Source organism: Centruroides sculpturatus, unplaced genomic scaffold (genome assembly GCF_000671375.1).
Source record: "Centruroides sculpturatus isolate CEXI.00-Female unplaced genomic scaffold, Cexi_2.0 scaffold1863, whole genome shotgun sequence".
Taxonomy (NCBI): domain Eukaryota; kingdom Metazoa; phylum Arthropoda; class Arachnida; order Scorpiones; family Buthidae; genus Centruroides; species Centruroides sculpturatus.
In genome coordinates this window covers 71920-93763 of record NW_019386200.1, presented here as the reverse complement: position 1 = coordinate 93763, position 21844 = coordinate 71920, and the positions used below count along the sequence as shown (strand labels likewise).

Below are 21844 nucleotides of genomic sequence, written 5' to 3'. Positions count from 1 at the left end.
TTTATCTCTTTCCAAAATATAACTTTCTTTCAAATTCTCTTGTTAGACTTATCATTATTCCTAAATTTTGATAAAACATTATTTAAAATTAAATACAATTTACCATGATTATTGTTATGCTAGCATCCAATTTTTATTTAAGCAAAATGTTGAATAAGGTTGTAGCTTATTCAACATTTACAGTCAGTATATGCTTGTGAAGGTCAAAGTTACACAAGGTACAATGTGAACAGGTCTTTTTGATGCCATGGAATTTTCCACCATAATGTGAACCAACCTTTACAAATTTCAAATTATTGAAATAAATTGAACATTAGCAAAATGTCTCTTAAAAGGAATAAATAAATCTCTGAAGTTTGTTGAATTTTTACTTATTTTTTAATATTTTATTCTAGTTTATATTTTCTGTTTTAATGTAAATAGTGTAAATTTACATGTATTATAGACACTTTTTTCCTGAAATTTGTAATTTTATTACCAATGTAAATTGTAATTGATGAGAGCACATATTCCTTTTTTCAATTTTGTTGATGTTTATTGTATGAATAATTAATAAAAAGATTATAAATAATTGAATTTAATCATGTTTTATTTTATTTAAACTTTTTAGTGTGCAATGCCATTTTGTAAATTTAAATGTAGTGATGAGGTAAATATATATTAATTATATAATCAAATGTGCTTTACAAATTAACCTAATAACAGTTTTTTTATACTTATATATATATATGTATTTGTATATTAATATTTAGAGACTGGATTGCTATCTCCTTGATAATAATGGTTTTGTTGTAGTTTCGGAAATTCATGAGCACGTAAGTTTTAAAATAAATCTATATAATAAATATGTAAATGACATCTATTTTAATATCCATTTTTTATCAAAAGTTAACATAATATTCTGTCAATAATTCATAGCTGTTTATAATTCCAGTGCAAATTTACATTGGTAAAAATAAAGTTTATTGTCATATAATTTGCACAAGTTCATATCATTGTTTAATTGTTTTGTTGATACATCTGTAATAAATGATAGTTTTATATTTTAATAATTATTAAAAAGAAGTATTCTCAAATCTAGGAGAGATGTTAAACAATTCAATTTAAAATGACCTAATTCTTCTCTTTCAGACAGTTTTAAATTAAATTAAATTTATTATAATTATTAAATCTAGTATGAGATGGCAGCATAACTGCCTACCTCTAGACAAATTATTTAGTATTTAATTAATTACATAGCTATATTATAGCTCAATAATTCAGCACTCATTTGACTTTACATACATTGAAGATTTAAAATCCAGAATAATAAAATAGTTAGTCTCTTTTTATAACTTTTACTTTATAATAATCTACAATTACAATGGATGAAACTAGTATATTAAAAAAAATTATTTTTAAGTCCAAACAATTGGTCACATTTTCTCATAGCATAATATAGCAATTAAATGTTAAATGTCATATTGCAATCCAAGAACCTTTTAATCCAGCAGAGTGAATGATCAAATAGAAGTAAATGATCTCTTGTCATCATTTTTGTCTTTTCATTGATCTTTGTCTTTTTTGTCATCAGATACATAAATGACAAATGACATCATGTCAAGATTTCTTGACTGATGTCATGATGTCAAAACATAAAAGATGTTTTGTTAGGTCAAGAAATCTTGATGTTTCAAAAGAAGAAATCTAGTTTTGAGGTTTCAAAAGAATTGCCATAATTTATAATCAGAGACCTATAATCTACCATCAGGGAAGTTATAAAGTTTTATATCATTCTAATATCAAATTTATTATAAAATTAATGTGAAATACAATATACTACTGATTATCCAAGCTAATCACCTTTTTTGACTTTAAATGTTGTTGACTTCTTGTGTGTCCATAAATTTTGTATTATTATTAAATTGTAATTAAATTGCTCCTTTATAACTTCCTGGATCTGTTATTAGAAGAAACTTTTTCCATATTAACAGTGAAAAGGATGAGTTTTTTTTCATATTATTTTTGGCATTTCCTTATGGTCAGATTGTATTAATTGTTCATGATTAACTAAGCAAAAACATTTTAAGCTAAGCTTAAAACAAAGATCAGCTTGGATATATTTATTTTTGGCTCAATATACATGTAAACAACACTATATTTCATATACAAATAGAAGTGAGTGATCTCTTGTCATCTTTGGATTTTTTGTCATCAGACACATAAACAACAAAAGACATCATGTCAAGATTCATTATTGGTCTTCTGAAAAGAAAGAGTGAAGAAAGAACAAGGAACAATAATTCTTGTTTCATAAAAAAAAATATTTGATCTTTTGCTTTTCATTCATGTGTATGCTCATGTAATTATTAAATTTGGCTATTACTGTACAATTATTATATACAGATTAATCACAAAAATCTTTATTAATTGCTATAAATCATGGTATGAATTTCAGCTTTTAAAAAGGTCCTCCTCAGCAAGTCTGTGATTTTTCCCTCAACTTAATGTCAAAGATGAATGACAGAATAAATATTAAAATAATAGCAAGAAGACATGGACATCCAGTTAAACCAATGAACTGCTTTGTTCAGATTTTTATTGCAAAGGAGCCAGGCTTCAAAGTATTAAACAAAACAAGGTAACCACAAACATCACATATTATCTTACACTTAATTTGTTATATAGAAAGGCAGCTAGGTGATGAAATAAACTTCTTTCCTGAAGAAATTCAATGATTATAAACTCGTATGTAATGAATAAGATATACAGTACCAACTTTGAATGCCCAGGATATATAGTATTCTGTTACATTGTGAAATGTTTCAAGTAAGGCAGCTTCTTATTCTTTCTTGCACTTTTAAAAGTGCATGAAGCAGATATAAGAAAAGCAGTTCACTCTGTAGACCTAGCTGCATACACAATTGACCCTAAAATAGAGGTGCTTTTTAATGAAGTGGAATTAATCCAACCAATAAGGCAAAAAGAGGAATTGAAATCATTAGAATAGCTTGAAATTTATCTATTGGAGAGAAAAATGAATTGTATCAATATCAAAGACCATGAGGATATTGTTATCTTTTAGAAAGCTTAATTGTGCTATAGTAGACAATGGGAGAACTGGATAAGTTAAGCATTCTGTTTATATGCACCACCCTCAAGAATTACCAACCTGCTTTTCATCTGTTTATTTTATTTTATATGTATGCCAATTCTAAAAGAGGTTTTCTGTATCATTTGGAACCATAAAGCCTAAAGTCATTATAGCAGAATAAGCAGATTTGAAAATTTCTGTGATTAAAAAATGGTTCCTACAACAAAATAATCAGGATTTAAACATTGTAACATAACAGTCTAAATTTGAATATTATTCTGTGATTTTTGTTCTCATAAACATCAGGAAACTCAGTAAATTTGTAAAGCCAAACACACCTTATATAGCTCCAGCAAGCAGAATTAGTACAACAAATGTTTTCAGTTTATTTTATAAACCTGCTTCAGGTTTGAAATTTTACAAATTTGAATTTCAACATGGAATGTTTTAAATTTTCCATGAAGTTAATTATAAATTCTTTTTTTTTTTTTTCATTTTTAAACATTGTAATTGTGTATACATTAATATGTATATAAATAGTAAAATTAAAAATGCAATAAAAATTACAAATAAAAGGAGTCCACAATGAACCTTATACATTTGAAACTGTTGTAAAAAATCTACCGCTCAGGAAGGATGTAAAGTAATGCAGATTTTGTGATGAAAAACTCAAAAAGTTTTATTAAAAAAAATCAGTGAACCTCTACGTGAGCTCCTTTTGTTGTACATAGAACATCGAGTCTATACGCCATTTCCTGCTAGAATTCTTTCAAGCATCTCGGGCATGACAGCAGCCACAGCATCATGAATGCGCATATGAAGATATTGAAGGTCATGAATTCTGACACTGGTGTAAACCTTGTCCTTGACAAATCCCCAAAAAAATCTAAGGGCTTAATATCCGGCGATCGAGGAGGCCACAGTATCGGTCCTCCGCACCCAATCCAACAATCAGGAAACTCTGTGTCGAGGAAACATTGAACATGCAGGCTCCAATATGGAGGGACACCATCCTGCTGGAATCACAGAATTTGTTTCAGCATCCACCACATACCTTGTGCCTGCTCTTGTGGAGAAGCCATTTTGCGTTTGACTACTGCCACGCCACCTACAGTCACTTTGGCAGGTTTTCAAAATTACCTATACAACTTCCAGTTTCTCCGCCTAATGGAATGCATGACATCTGATTACTGCCTTGCACTTCGATATGACAGTCGAAACAAATGTGTCAGGTTCATGGTGGACACCCTGTACAATGAACCATAGGAATTACTTATGTCTACATCTTATTTACATATAATTGATTAGTAGGATTATTGCACCTCTTACATAACAAATCCAAACCATATGTTCTTAAACATCTGGAACAAGTGGAAATTTACAAGACCACCTGCCATAACTCAACCATAACTATTGCAATGTTGATTCTTTCACCACTGCCTGGAAATCTTTCTATGAAATATAAACTCCCTTTCCCCCTCCTTTCTTCTTATGTCATACTCCCCTTCCCCCTATATGTGTTCAGTGATTTCTAGTGTTTTTTTTTTCAATAGTTTGTTGCCTTTTTAACATGGATGAAAACATTTGCACTTTGTTTATAATTTTGTCACTGGTTTGTTAGGTTATTGTAGTGTTTATTATTATAAAAGAATGATCACCAAACATTAGATAGGAATTCTGAGTCTTTATGGTTAATACAACTATTTTTCAATATGGTCTTGAATATTTCCAATATTTCCAGTGTTCTTAGGTGATGTTGAATGTAAAAACTGTTTTTATCATTCTTTGCTTCATTTAGATTTGCAGACACCCTGGACTCTGTGGCATATTGAGCTAAAATGGTTATAGGTTTGTTGTTATCTATGTTGTGTTTGTGACTATAGGGTCGGTGTTTCTTTGACACCACATCAGGATGTGACCGCCGAGTCTCTCAGGACTTGGAAATCATAACAGATATTTCTTACATATGCGAGCGGTCGCAATTAAGCAGTTGGATTCGGAGTAGAGGTGAGGAGAGAGACGAAGAAGTGATTCACTCTAAATATTGGTTAACTAACAATAATGATTTTAATACTAACAAAAGAACCTACAGGTATATAAGAGTACCAAGCCTGACTACAGGTTCTAATGAACATTACTAGACCATTTGAGAGAGAGAGTTTACAAATGATTCACGTGTTGATAAATACCTTGTTAGGAGTCTTGGGGTAGATCTAAGGACTTGGATCTAAGGACTAATCCAACCACAGCATCTTGGAGAGAATAGTTCACAAATGAGTAAGATAGTCCACAAAGAATATCCAACAGATTATCCAAATGGGCGTAACACTTGAGATTTGGTTCGAAAGTGGCAGAGATATGTATTGAGTTCTTCTCGGGAGTCGGACAACTAGATGATGACTGCCTGGATTTGTCATCACTCTCCCTGGTTATTTGGGTTTCTTCTGTGTTTTTTCCATGAAGTCAGGAGTCTGTTGTTAAGGGCCTGGCATCCAATACTGGAAATTTATCAAAAGTTCCAGGTGAAACATTAATGACTAGATGGACCATCCTCAACAAGGAAACAAGTCTGTGGGAAATAATTTTTATGGATTTTAACCTAAATCAAATGATTGAATTTTAAAATAACACTTTATTGAGGGTCCCTTTGTCACTCACATGTTCATTGATTCTGCATTTTAAAGATCTAATTGTTGAACCAATCTATGTAAGTTGGTGATTATATCTTGCATACACCCATTATATTCTATCCCACTGACAGATGCATGTAAGTTTATGTCAGATAGATAAATGAACAGATAAATGTCAGTTTATGCTTCTGTAGAAATGCCACAATCTATAAATTATTACGTAACAGCAAAGATGAGATAGACAACAATAACACACTGGGTGTGTGTTATTGTTGTCTATCTCATCTTTGCTGTAAGCATAAACTGACATTTAAATATTTAGCAATTTGTTTATAAATTGATATGAGTATTATCAAAATCTATAATAATGCATCTAGTTTCTGATATGTGCATTTATTCATTGAGTATTCCTAATGTGGATGCTTCTTTTCTATCTTTTATGCTAGGTTTTGAATGACACTTTTATCATATCTGTGTATTCTGGCTATTTCTTCTGTACATTTGAGTTCTTTTATCATATCTGTTATGTTTGAACAGTGTGTATAAGCCTGTAAATTCCGCGAGGCACGTGGTCTGCAGTTTCATACAAACGAGGAATAGAACAAAGGGAAGGATAATGAATAGTCGGTGAAAACGTGTAACTAGACAAACAAAAGCTTATTTTAGTCGAAAAACGTGGTACAATATTAATACAAAGATATAGTTCAATACCAGAGACAGATAGCATAACAATAACAAAACTGCTTGATATTCCCCCTTCCAAATTTTCTTTCTCAGGCGAGGCCCTGCTTTGCCCGACAAGTAATATAAATCCGACCAAAAAAAAAGAATTTTACAAATAAAAATTGGGAAACAGAGTACCTAAGGGACTTGTAAAATTTCTTTCAGAATGGTACAATTGTTAACTTCGATGGAAACAGATTTTCTTTCCGCACCGCGACTTCTTTAACTCTATCGACGGTCGCCTCTCTTCTCTGTTATGTATTGTCTCTCCTTCCGTCCACGACGCACTCTCCCCAAAGAGGAAAACCAAGGTGCCTTTTTATCCGTTACATATGCTTTACATATCTAACTATGCGTTACATATCTAACTATGTCACTCTGTCCCACATGATCCTGTCACGGACCAATCGTAATGTCAGAAAACCCAGCCATCAGATAACAGGTGGTATCAAGGAAGGAAACGGAAAAGGAACAATACAAAACATACGTGCAAAGTGACATAAAAAAAGATAACAAGATAACGGACAACAAAAGATTTTAAAAAATATAATACAATAATAGCCATGAAGTGCTACAAGCCCTTCTGACAAGAACTTGAATGCTGCAATTTTATACATTAACTAGCAGACCCCGCCACTCCTTGTTGTGGCTCAAAATGTATCTATTATAAATGTATAACACTTACCCCCTGGGAGAAAATTTTTCGAAAAATTTCATCTTAGTGTACATTCTGTTGACGTACCCTATTAAAACGCAATCAAAAACGCAAAAACCCGCATCTAAAATAGTATAATAGAAGCCAAGTTTTTCACAGTAAGCCTTAATCCTGTCCCTCTCCCCCCCAATGGGGTAATTTCGACATGTATTCGACAGCCTATGTCCACCCTGAGGTTCCATTCTAAATATTGGTGAAAGAATTTTTAAATCGGATGAGTAGTTTTGGAGATTACCTGCTGCATACAAACTAACATACAAACATTACCTCTTTATTATATTAGTATAGATTAATAGGTCTTGTGAATGAGAAGGTAAGAATAATGGGTAATAATTTGGTTTGTAGAAGACCCTAGTATTAATGTTTATTTTGAAGAGTCATATTTATATCTAAGAAGTGTACCTCAGTATTACTGCATTGTTCTAAGTTTAAACATAGACCATATGGAGTTATTGTTAAATGCATTTAACATCTCGTTGATGTCTAGTTTTGATTTCCATATTATCAGAATATCATCAACCATATCTATTGTAGAGGAAAATTTCTGGTGAAAATTTGCCTAAAACATTGTTTTCTAGTTGTCTCACTGCTAACTCACATAAGTCCCCTGAAAAGGGACTACTCATTGGCACACCCCACTGTGAGATTCACAAGTTAATTAGATTTATTGATTTAATATAATGCGGATATTTGTTTAAAAGATTTCACCTGAAAGGATGTAACTTTCGTCATATTCAGAGAAAAGGGAAGTCAACTTCCTTTCTCTTGCAAGCTTATCGCTATATCATATAGTCACTAGTCAGTTTACCCGCTCTGCACTCATTACACATCCTGCTCGTTCTTTAGACGCTATTGGGCAGAGGTCCCAATAAAAAGGGAATTTTCCCGCCACTTGAGGCAGTTCATTGAAGATAGAATGGGCCATATGCCATATGGCTATTCTTTACAATTCAGAGAGGCTATAAGAAGGCAGGCTTCCACATTTCAAGGTGCCATATAACCCTAGACAGCCTCTCATAATATAGATGTTCGACCATAATTTATACTGTGTGCATAGAAGATTGATTCTCCCAGTCCACATCATCCATCTTCCAAACTCCTCATAGAAGACTACGACTACGAGTACTACATGAGTCGAGGTAGTATATATAGTGGGTGATCAGTTAACAAACAGATCGGATAACGAACAAATCGGATAACGAACACTTTCACAAAAGATTTTTATGTTCGGACAACGAACACATGATCGGATAATGAACAGCCCACAGAACAAACATAAGAAGAAGCGTAAAATAATGAATATCGATTGGACTTTCCTTGTCTTCGGGCAACAATTCAAAACTTTTCGGAGTGTGGGAGACGTCGACATCAACGCTCAAGCCGGTATATACCGATCAGATAGTATTCCTCCAAACTTTAAAACTCTCCCTTGTAATTCCAGCCTTTTATTTTTCTGACAAAACAATTCTTTTATGTATTCGCGAGACTGTCGGGTAGGCACTCATTAAGTTTTGTGTCGGTTTTTATTTTCGAAAGGTGAGAGTATAATACTAAAGATTAAAGAGTGGGCAGAATATTTGTGATGTTGCTGGGCAGTGTGGCTTGAACAGGTCTACAGTATGCGGCAGTTCAGTCTAATTTGAGAAAAATACTGTATAATCAAGAAGACTCAAGCAGCTAAAGGAGTAACAAAAATCATATCTGAGAAATAAAGAACATAGAAGAACTCATAATGGAATCCGAAAGTTATCTGACGACTGAAGACCGCAAAGAATTCTTGAATGAAGAACACCAAGAAACTCGGCGAGATATGTTTTATTCTGAAAACATATCTCGCCAAGTTATTGTGAAAAAATATCTCGCCGAGTTATGTGAGAAAAAGTGGATTAATGTCAATATCTGTTATTAAAGATCCTTTGATGAAGTGGGAGGATGTCAGAACAACAGTCTTAGAATGGCATCCAAACCAGGTTGAGGCTTGGGGATTTCTACAATTGCAATGCTATTAATTACTTACAAAAAATCCTGACAAAGCGAGAAAAGCAATCGACATTAGACAGATTCTTTAACCCTTTCAAACGAAAAAAACATGACTAATAAAAATGCAAGACTGTGTACGTATGTATTTTTATTATTACATATAACTAAACGTAGTAAGAAAGTACATATTTTTTTAATTTTTAGGGGTCTCCAGAACGAATTAATTAAATTCCCATTAAAACCTATGGTAAATTGATAATCGGTTAACGAACAATTCGGATAGCGAACAAAGTCTTGGAACGGATTATGTTCGTTAACCGATCACCCACTGTATATTGTTTATTGTGAGCTCTCTCTTTCTTTCTCTGTTATAGTATTCACGCGATGCATAGAAATATAGGTATAGTTAGATATAAGCTTGTTTAACTCCATTGTACTTCCAATGTTATCTTATGTTATTTAGAGATATGTATACAGTATATTTCGTTTATTCATTAAATCATATTTGTTATGTTGTTTATTCGACTTCTGTCATTTATTGAGTTCAGACTATTTGTCAGTCACGCAATGCTCCACTTGTAGAAATAGCCCTCCTAGTAATCATCTTTTATATATGCAAGTTAAACCATGATTAAAATAGTTTAACTGGTGACAGTCCTGACAGGATCTTGATTTTTCCGAATTGTGATCAGCATAAACTTGAAAAAGCCATCCTTTGACTCTGAGAGCCAATCTTACCGATTGCGCTGCCGATTAAGTGGTAAAGAGACTAACCCAGACTCTTTACCCACAGCTAGCCCTTCACACCACTGTTGTACATAATTGTTGTTGTTACATTTGAAAATGGACATATAATAAGTAGGAAAGTTCCAACACTTATTTGTGATGTAGATGTGGCAATTGAATGTGTTTTAAAAGAAAATCACTTAGGGTGCATTTACTTCTGAGCTAATAGTACTATCTCCGAACATCAGAAGTGACGTCATTAGCATGTGTATTCGTGCTTACATGTCCAGTTCGAAAGTAAATGTGAATGCTAACAAGAAATATGGCGGGTTCCTGCAAATAATAATGTCAAAGCTGCTATTTTAAATGTTACGTTACAGATATAACTACTTGATTCCAAATCGGACGAGGATGATTTTATTGTGGATACAATTGTAGAAAAAAGAAAAGTAAGGTAAAATAAAAAAGATAGAAACTTTTATTGAAGAGACTCTACCTTTTTATAAGCCAACCAATTTTAAACAACCTTAGACTTGCAAGAGAATGTTTTGAAATTCTCCTCTAAAAAATAAGCCCAATTATAGACACTGAAAAATTACTTCCTCTGGAAGACAACCCTCAAAAGCAGCTTTTATGCTGTCTATGGACATTGGCAAATCAAGAATCATTCAGGTTTGTTTATACGAAGTAATATATGAAATTAGATGCAGTTTATAAGAGAATAGTAGATTATACATACATATAATATATATTTAAAGCAATTGTTTTACCCAGTGAATGGATGTGATGACGTTTTGTTGCGGTGTAACTAAACTGAGTTAAAATTAACAAATAATTGGTATTAAATGCAAAATACTTTTTTTTCTTTCTTTCTTTCCTCTAAGGGTATTGGCAATCGTTTTAATATGTTTAGACGGACTGCGTGGAATATTTTAAATAAAGTTGTTAATTCTTTCTTACAAGTTAGTGTTAAATGAAAATGGAAAATGATCTTTTGGCCATCACACAGCAGGATGATGTAAGAATAATGGAATTTTTTATACCAAATCTGGTTTTCCTGGAATTAGAGGCTCTAATTGATGAAAAGCACATGGCTATTAAGACATCAACTGAAGAAGCAGTAGCCTATTTCAATAGAAATAAGTATTACTCTGTCATCATATAAGTTTAGTTTGTAATGAAAAAATGTATTCAAATGATACAATTTCTTGAGAAGTCATTTCCCATATGTAAGTGAAAATTCATTCAAGTATACAAACTTATGTAATTTTAATTATTATCAATGCTGTTCATTTCTTTACAATTTATTTAATGCTCCGAACATAACATTTCTGAAGTTTCCAAATGCGTATTAGGTAAACCTCACTTTTAATCATAAACAATGAATTAAATTTAATTTTTTTTTCACATTACTGAACTCTGTTTATGAAAAAAGTCATCTAAAACTATTGAACCTTACAATGAAAAAAAGATCATTGTAAACATTTTACATAACAAATAATTGAAATTTACCAATAAAACTACTTTCTGCCGTTTATTTTTCGAAAACTAATTCCATTTTTAGTACTTCGTACAGAAAGTAATTTTTTCATGAAAGTAATTTTTTCATATTGAATTAGTGCAAAGCTCAACAACGAACTAGCTAGCACTCCGAGCTTACCAATTTCGCTAAACATGATGTCACATAGCTGTAAAGTAAACGTCAATGAGCGTGGCACTCGGACGAAAGTATACAGGCTGAGCGTGCTGATAGTAAAATTAGCTCAGAAGTAAACGCACCCTTAATGTGCAAAAACATGGTTCTAAATGTATTAGAGAGGTTGCAGCTGAAGTTCAAACTTTAAACTTGTACGGCAAGCAGAAGTACACTTTTGACATTTGAACTCCAAGCAAAACACATTGTGCCACATGTTCATGTCATTCACCGACTCATGGGATATTGTTGAAAAATGGTGGAAACATTTAAGAACGATGAAGGTTACTAGCAAAAGTAAATAAACAAGTTAAACTATTTTAAATTATTTAGAGGATGTTTAATAACAATAAATGATTTACTTTAATTAGCATCGTATCTCCTACTATACGATATAAAATTCCAATGCATTTTGCCTGTTCTTGCGACATACATTTTGTTCAGTGGCTTATATAAACCCAAAAACAGATTGGAAAATTATTTTTAGAAATTTACAAATGTATTATGCTGTTGATGGCAGAAAATGCCGTGAATGAACAAACCTACTTCTGCAGTATTATGATAAGTTATCATGAACACAAATATATAAAAATTCTATAGGCACTTCACATCACTTGCAAAAAAATTAAATAATTAAATAATTTCTGGATTAAAACTGTCTCTGTTTCTTTACAATGTTTTTCATAAATGCTTAAATAATCATTATTTTAATAAAATATGTCATAATTTTAACCCAAAACACAGAAAAATGCAGAAGTTTAAGCCAAACTTCTATGCACCATACTCAACATTCCAAATGCCATTGTCAAACTTCTAGGCTTACAAGATGGTGGCGCTCGACGTTCTATGTTCACATTTTAGAGATGGAAACTTCAGCCGCAACCTATCTATTGACAGATATAGTAAAGCAAAAGCTAGCACTGTCATGTACTTGTTATTTTTTAACTTTAAAATTAAATTAATTTCATTTAATTTGGTAAATAATTTTTGTGGATCTTGTATTGAATATCAAGAAAAAAACATTCACATCTGGGATGCTGATGGAGTGATTCTGGTGAAATTTCTTGAACCTAGGCAAACTGTTAATGCTGCTTGGTTCGTCATGACATTTCATAAGCTCTATTGTGCATTGTGTGATATACATCCTGGAAAGAAGATCATCCTGCCACACAACACAAGGCCCCACACTGCTTGTTACACCTTGGAGGAAATTTGGAAAATGAAGTGGAAAGTTCTTCCCATCCTGCCTACAGCCAAGTTTAGTATCCTCTGATTATTATCTTTTCAGTGCTGCAAAGGAAAACACATGAGGCCAATGCTACAAAATGGTGAAGGCCATCAATAAAGCAGTGCATCAGTTTTTTTTAGTGTTCTATCATAAGGGAATTTTCAAGATCTCACAACAGTGGGAAAAATGCATCCAAAAAAGTAGAGACTATGTGGAAAAATAAAGAAAAGTCTAAAAAATAATATGATCTAGTTGTTTTTCCAAAAATAAATTAATCTGATTTATAAAAAATTGTGAATAAGTAAGATTTAACTGGAGAAATAAACAAAAGAAACAGTGTACCTTGTAACTCCAGCAGTATATTTAATAAATCAAACGTTTTTAATCTAATACCATAGGTGTTCCTCAGTGAAGTACACCATTTAAAATAAAACAAACATAAGCATATTGAATTCAATAGAAAAGAACACTCTCACAGAAAAAATTAACAATTAATAATTACAAATAATACAAATAAAAATAAAGATTAATATAAACAAAAGTAATTATAAATGTAACCTGTCCAGGTTACATTTTATACAAGGACTTCCATGCTGAATCCCTATGATTGATACTGACACCTTAGTAGACCCATATAGTGTAAATCATAGGGATGTAACAACACCTTACCTCGTAAAAACATAAATAAAACGTTTTAATGTTCTACTCATACTTATTAATACTGGAGTGAAAGTATAGCTCCAAACCTTCTTTGTAGAACCTTCAAAACAATTCTCCAGTAGCTTATTACTTTGATAATGACTAATGTTTTTTATCCTTCAGCTGGATCTTCTTCAGGTCGAACATAAATGTTACATTCTTAAAAATGTTATGTTAATCGAAAGTGTCTTCAGGTTAAATTCACTGCATGATATTGTCGTTATAATACAGGGCACAAGTTATTAAACCCATTTCAAACTGATATTTCTTTAAATTTTTTTTAACTTTGAATGTTATAAAACTGCCCAGATGTGGTTTAAAGTAATATCTTCCTTGTGTATGACAAATGTTTTTCATCTTTGAAATTAATGCTTCTTCCTTATTTTTTGGCTTTATATATTTCCAGCAGTTCCAAAGTCCTAATGTTTTCTGATTGTTTGGCTCTCCTAATGATGGTGGCATTCTGTCAATCAGCCTGTATGTTGCTGTCTGAGGCATAAAAAATCAAGGCAATAATGAAGCTGTTATGGCTGATATTGTAAATATGTTTGGCCAATCTCTTTTGTGGAGAGCGTGTGGTGGAGCCTGGGTACTCCAATTCCTGTTGGTCTCTATGGTTTTTTAAAATGGTTTAAATGAATTTTAATATTTTTCTGTTTTTTGTAAATGATTACATGCATAAATGTTTAAACAATTATCTTGGACTAGAAGTGGAGCACAAATTTATGTGAAATTTTGTTTCACATGATACCTGCTGCTACACATTACTCATATAAAACAAGATTGTACTGTGTATTTATTTATATTTTTGCAATTGTGCAATTTTTATAGTATTTTTGTTTAGATAAACAATTAGGCAAATTTGATAAAAATTGCAGGACAAATAAGTTTGAACATACAAATTTAAGAAAAATTCTTAAAAAAGATGATGCATAAAAGTGTCTTCTAGCTTTGTATTTTAATTTTTATCAAATGTATTTATTATTATTAATTGTACTGTCACCAGAAAAATGTTTTTAAAAGTTTTACAGATTGAGGTGGATGAGTAGCCTCTAAGAAAAGGTTGACTCTGCCATGGGACTGTTAATTTCTTCATGTGCATGCAAAAGGACAAAGTTAGAAGGCACTTTTATGTATTGTCTTTTTTTAAGAATTTTTCTTAAATTTGTATATTCAAGTAGACAAATTATTTTATTGAAAAGAAAATGTTATTTCTATTGCTTAATCTAATAAAACAATACCTATTTGTATTAGTCTTCAAACTTTTCGCTCTCCTGACTATTCTGAATTTTAACTATTAATTTACAAAGTCCTGTTTTGTATGATGCTTACAATAGATATAATAATGATTGTTTTGTTTTTATAAATATAGACAGGAAAATTTTTTGGTGAAATTGATTTTACGATATTTGATTCTTTAGTTGATTATGGAATATATAATAGGTAAGTAAAATTGTATTTTGTTACAGATATTTTTAATTTGGTATAATTATAATGATTTTTTTTTAAACAGAGTAACAGTGCATGATTATCAAGCTATTTGTATAGAGATTCAAGCTTCATCTGGACCTACAGGATTTTTACAAACGGTAATTTATGAATAATATCAATAATAATTAGAAATTATAAAAACTTAGCTGAAAATTTGATTAACTGCAGTATCTAAATTTTATAAATATTTATAAATATGTGAGGGGCTAGCCAGGGATACAGAGTAGGTAAGACTCTAGTATCACTTACTCGGCAGCTATTCCTTGAGAATATCCCTCTGTTTGTCTTACAAGGATGGTTTTCCTAATTCAAGGAAATAGAGTGCGGAGGGACTTACAGTTTGAATGTGAATTTAAAGTGGAATTAGATGATTGCGTAATCACCCTTTTCCTTCTGTCAGGATTCCTGACACCAGTTAATCAGTTTTATATTACGCGGATTAACATTCGTTATCCCTAACTTGTGAATAAGAGGAGTGAAGGAAATTTAAAGAAAATATTAACCAAACCATTTTTATATAACAAATCAAAACATTTAATGAATCAAAATATAAAATTATACAAAAGAATAAAATCTAAACCTAAACTTAAATCACTATCTTAACCTAATATTATGCTAAACCTAACACGTGAGAGAGAGTTCACATCGATCTAACTTATATTACCTTCCACAGGTCTTTCATATATTCTCTGTATCTATGTGAGGGTCTTCTTCCTTTCTTGATATTTCTCTTCTTATAGTTTCTATGGACAGTTCTTTTTAATCTTCTCTTTTATCAATCTTGTATACTTCGAATGTAGTACTATGTTTTTATGACTTCCTTTCTGATTCTTATAACAGCCTTGTATGACAATATTTTTCTTCTGACGATATCTTTCTTTGTATGGCAAACATTCCTTCGACGGACTGCCTTTATCGTATGGCTAGTTCTCTTCTTCGTGTGGCAACCTCTTTTCGACGGACTGCTTCAAGTGGCCGGAAAATGTCCCTTTTATTTGCTCTCCAGTAACGTGTGCAAAAACTCATGCGCCTCATCATGAGTTGGCCTGGGAAAGGAAATCAACTTCCTCTCAGAATCGAAAGTTTCATCCATTTTTGTAAAATTCGTTGAATGAGAAAAATATTATTTTTTCTATTCATTTTCTAATCTTTTCTTCACCTTCTAAATCTTCAGAATGACACTCCCCTGACAAATATAACAAATATATAATTTGGAATTTTAATATTTTATTGCATATGTAAATAATTGAATTGATTGCATCTTAAGAGAACTTATATTGTACAGAAACAAATTTTATTAAGCATTTGCCATCAACTAAATCATAGCAAAAAATAATTTTTGCCTTTAAAACAGATACTGGATCTTCATTAAAAAAATTTTAAACTAATATTTTTTAATTTAAAATCAAGAGATCTGAATTTCTTGTAGCAGTTCATAATATTTAGAGAATAATGTTTTTGAACATTGTTTTATTGACTTTTATGTGCTTAATTAAATAAATAATTTTGGATATTAATATCTACAAATATGAAATAACTTGGTTTTTGGAATAGTGATTTTCACCAATTAGACCACTTATAATCCCAATACTTCAAATCATAAAATATTACAGTACACTAAACAAGTTATGTCAAATGAATAAATATGCTTGAGTAACATTTTATATTTATTTATTTTATTACTCAAAATAATATAAAATAAGACAATGATCAATTCTCTTGTTCATACTACAGTAACGGTAATTTAAATAATATAATTAAAAACAAATAGAAATAGATTACCTATTTTTTAAAACAGAAGTATAATAAAATCACTAAAAATTAAGAATTAAGAGGAATAATTATCTATTTTTTACAATTATTTAAATCCAATTATCTCAGAAACAGTTGAAAAAGCATTTTAAAAACAAGCTGAATACATTTTTCTCTGTTTCAATTATTTCCTATAATAGTTTTTTATTTTTATATTTCTTGTTTAATGTCAGGCACAGGAAATGTCCTGAAATCCCACTAAATTCATTAATATTTAAAACAGTTTTTCTTTCCATTAAAGGAAAAAAAATAATAATGGGAAAAACCTTTTTCTCAAAAACCTGACAAAGGAAAACTAGACAATGTTAGTCCCAAGATCAACTGTCTCTAGTAGGGATCAAATTAAATGCCAATTTTGACTCATTCCATGATCTAAGTTGAGGTATTATTACACTTAGTAACAAGTGAATGACTACATAGAAAGTGAGAACAAGGTAAAGAGACCAATCAAAATGGATGATGAGGGACAGAAAATAATAAAAACCCCAAATTTCAAGGACAAGAGAGCTTCTCTCGCCAATTTTTCAGTGCCAGGACCTTACTTGGTTGCATCCTCAACTTCACCCTCAACTCTCTCTCTCTCTCCCGATTGACATCACTTCTCCGTAGACATTACCTCTGGGGCCACCAAACAATGGAAGGATCCTTCTCTTCAACAGATTCTCTTTTACAAGAAAAACAGAAGCGTCAATGGACTTTCTCATCACTTACAGAGAATGACAAGAGCACTAGTTTTTGTGAGTTTTTTTTTAGTATAAATAAATCCAGACAATCTTTTTGTAACCATCAAGTTTGTCTTGGTGTCTGTTACAACCGCATATGAATCTGCACCTCTCTTCTGTTCTGACCTGAGTGAACAATTTTACAATCTCACATTAAATTTATAACAAAAAAAAGTATAAAATTATTTGAATGCATAAAATCATGCATTTAAAATTTTTTTAAATAAAAATTTGATGATTTCTTACAAAATGCAAAATGTTAATAGGTTAAATTAGAAAATTCTTGAAAATTCCATAATCATATGTCTGCAGGTGTATATGAATACTACTGGTAATTTAATGATCCAAAACGTAAGGTTTAATTACATTTATTTTTGTTGATTACATATATTAATAGATACATATTGGATAGAAAAATAAAATGTACAATGTACATTTTATTTTTACAGCCCCTCATCAGTAACTAAAATTATTAAGGGCTAGGTGTAAGTACAAAATCAATTAAAAATAGCAAAAAAAATAATAAACGTAATAGTAATATCTTACTTTGTATTGAATCAACTATCTCCTTAAATATGAAAGTACATGAACATAACATGGAATGTATTTCACACTGATACATTAAGTATATACACTAGAGCATTGATTATCCGACCCCCGATTAACCGTCACATCGGTTAACCGACCGTTCTAGTCGGCAAATTTTAAATGTCCGCTAGTGATGTTACAATATTTAGCTATGTCTTGGCTACTTTAATATTGTGAGACTAATCGGGGGTAGGATGTTTACGAGGATGTCCCTCTCCTACCATTTACTCGACTCAAGACCTTGAGGTCCGGTCTCGCTTGTCTAAAGGATGGGAAAAAAGGGTTAGGAGAAAGGATCGTTAGATTCTTTCACCTGTCAGGATCTGACACCAATCTATCAATTTATCGCGGATAGATACGCGGATGGATGGGGAATTATCACGAGCGATCTCGTCGAGGACTTCGGGTTCAGTATGGAGTGGAAAATGTCGGAAGAAACGCACACCAATCCAAGTTCGTTAACAAAATACCCGTTTATTCCGTACATTTATACATAGTTAATAATTGGAATACAAATCCCTCTCGGGTTCAATCCGTATAGTTCATAAAGTAACGGCAAAGTATAAAATAGTCGCGACCCTACCCGCGAGGTTCGAATATTCGAGAGAGAGCTTACACATCATCGCGTGTAGGATAAATACCTCTGATTAGGTTGTTATAACGTTGATCCGAGGTTCGTCCTTCCAAGTTCAAAGTTCAAATCAGTCCAAAGTTCGAAGTCGAAGTTCAAAGTCTATTAAAGACGGTGGAGACGAGATGCAGGTAAATCCACGGGCACACACTCACAGTATAGAGAAAAGAACTTAATTTCCCCCTTGTGTCGTCATTGCACTTGCCTTTTATATGGGGGCTCTTTTTTCGAGATTTTCCCATGTACGTCACAGGTGATGATCTTCTTTGACCAATGATGGGCGAAGTGACAAACTTATGACACAACAGTTAACTCATCTTCTACAGGGAAGTATTGTGGTGGGAAAGGAGTTTTTATGAGCGATTTTTATGAGAAAATTTGTCGGTTGTTTTTTCCTTTTTGAGTTAACCCTAACTTAAAAAAATCGTTTTGGTTTGAAATGAATAGAAATTATTCGATTCTCAGCCTTTTTAAATCCTGGGCCTCACATCACCGCGGACTTTCTAAAATCGAGCTTGTTCCTGACGAGCAAGCTGGATTTTGTTGTAAATAAAAAATGAGTTAACGAAGTTGTTCCGGCTCTCTCTCGTTTTTTTTCGTATCGTGTCACAGTATTATTTCCGTTGCCGAAGTTATTGACAAGTCGCGATTATTATTATTATATGATTATCATGATTGACATGTCGCGATGAAAGTTGTAAGTTTTACAGTTTATTGCGATCACGGCTCTCTCTCGGGATTTCCTTTAGGTAACGTCGCGTGAGTGCGAAAATGTTTGTAGAAAATTATAACTCGGGTTTTTCCCTTTTTCTTTCTTTTGTTTTTTGTTTGTTTTCTTGCAAGAGTGAAACTGGGCTTCTAACAGGTATGCGACTTCGCCATGAATATTGTTTTGGGGTCGATGTGTTGTTTCGTGTTCCTTGCTCTAATGTTGTTGTTGATTGTTTAGGAAAAAGAATTGCGGGTAAAAATGGAACGCTTAAAATGGTCATTATCATGAGGAAAATAATTGTTATGATTTTTTGTAAGTAATTGAGACGTTTTATCGGATTGGGGTCCGAACGTTTTCCTATTGACTGAGTTGTGTTCGGTTGATTTTGATTCGCTTCAATTCCCGAATTGTTTCTTGTTCCTGGAGTCGGCGAGGTGGTTTTACGTAAAGGAGGTCTTTCTTTTATCGGAGAAGTTGAAAGTTCGCTAAGTTGAGAGGAGAAGATTGTTTGTTTGATCTTGGGTTCTATCTCGTTTTGGGTTTGAGTTTGGATAAGTTGCGTTTTGTGGGGTTGGGGTAGTCGCTGGTTGTTCCGTTTCTTTCCTTCTTCTCTCCTTTCACAAAATCGGACCACCCGGACAGTTTTCCGGTCGGTAGAAATTCTTTTTAGGGGAAGTTGTGTATCTTCCTTTCGAGGTTCGTAAGATTCTCGGAAGCTTATTCCTCTTCCATCCGGAAGTATTATCGTTTCATCCGCTAAGTTTATTCCAAAATTTAAGTCTGTTATTAAGTCTCTTCCCATTAGTCCGTCGAATGGGTAAGTGATTCGATCGTCGACTACGTAGCATGTGAAGTTGAATTGTAGTGGACCTATGTCGAACTGGAATTTGCCTTTCCCGTGCGGGTAGATTTGATGTCCGGTAACACTTCGGAATGGTATTTCTTTTCTGTTTGTTATTCGGTGTATTTTCCCTATTCGGTTCACTAGAGACCTCGACAGCAACGTTACTTCCGAGCCTGTGTCTACGGCTAGTTGCGAGTTCCCGCCGTTTATGCGGCAGTAAAGTGTCGGTTCTTCCGCTCGTTTTTTGGTCCTTTGAAACTCTTCCGTTTCGTAGTATCGGGAGATTTTCATTTTGTACGGTTTCCGCTGGAAGTTTTCTTTGCTGTTTCCCCAGTTTCTATTGTTCCTTCTAAAATATCTTTGGTTCCGAGGGTGTGAGTAGATTGAGGGTGAGGAGGGTGTGTCTGTAATCCGTCGTCTGTTCACTTTCCTAATTTGATCGTACGGTTGGACTTGGGGTTGGCGTGAAAGTTGTCTGAATCGAAATTCGTTTGTTTGTTCCTCTGCTCTGTCGTTCGATCGGTATGGTTGCGTTTCGCCTCGTGCTTCTCTGACATATGAATCAGTTCGAGAATAACCGCGCCGTTCTGACGGGGAATAGTATGATCTTCCTCTATTCGCTGATTGTATTCCTCTCCGCCGCATATTTTCATTTCTAAGTTTCAGTTCGTTTATTTGTCTTTGTAAGTTCGCTATATTTGCATTTAGGTTATTATTCGTATGGTCGGGATTAGCTACTGTTCTAATTATTCCTCTAGAAGAGGTTTCNGTTCTTCCGCTCGTTTTTTGGTCCTTTGAAACTCTTCCGTTTCGTAGTATCGGGAGATTTTCATTTTGTACGGTTTCCGCTGGAAGTTTTCTTTGCTGTTTCCCCAGTTTCTATTGTTCCTTCTAAAATATCTTTGGTTCCGAGGGTGTGAGTAGATTGAGGGTGAGGAGGGTGTGTCTGTAATCCGTCGTCTGTTCACTTTCCTAATTTGATCGTACGGTTGGACTTGGGGTTGGCGTGAGGGTTGTCTGAATCGAAATTCGTTTGTTTGTTCCTCTGCTCTATTGTTCGATCGGTATGGTTGCCTTTCGCCTCGTGCTTCTCTGACATATGAATCAGTTCGAGAATAACCGCGCCGTTCTGACGGGGAATAGTATGATCTTCCTCTATTCGTTGATTGTATTCCTCTTCGCCGCATATTTTCATTTCTAAGTTTCAGTTCGTTTAATTGTCTTTGTAAGTTCGCTATATTTGCATTTAGGTTATTATTCGTATGTTCGGGATTAGCTACTGTTCTAATTTTCCCTCTAGAAGAGGTTTCCGTTAATTGTACTATCGTTTCTTCGCTAAGGGCCGCTTTGATTGCTTTGTCGAATGTGTCCGGTTCTCTGGACAATACTCTACCCTTAATTTTAGCATTCAGACCGGTTAAAAATTGGGCGAGTAGTCTCTCGTCTCGCTCTCTAGCTTGACATCGTTTTATTATTTCAGTTTCCCGAGCATCAGCCCCTGTCTGCTCGATTATTGTTTCCGTTACTAGGCTTTGCAACCGCACTGCGTATGTTTGAACATCCTCGTCGTGTTTTTG

At 32.9% G+C, this 21844-nt stretch overlaps 1 protein-coding gene across 1 annotated transcript in view; it reads left to right on the top strand.

The window, feature by feature from the left end:
- LOC111614054 (voltage-dependent calcium channel subunit alpha-2/delta-3-like) overlaps nt 1–21844 on the top strand; it is a gene marked incomplete at its 5' end in the record, with an annotated part of 57862 nt that overhangs the window by 12246 nt on the left and 23772 nt on the right. Inside the window, 4 exons of the mRNA XM_023355432.1 lie at nt 611–649; nt 753–815; nt 14840–14910; nt 14981–15056. Of these exons, the coding sequence (XP_023211200.1) occupies nt 611–649; nt 753–815; nt 14840–14910; nt 14981–15056 (249 nt within the window). The remainder of the gene's footprint in view (nt 1–610; nt 650–752; nt 816–14839; nt 14911–14980; nt 15057–21844) is intronic.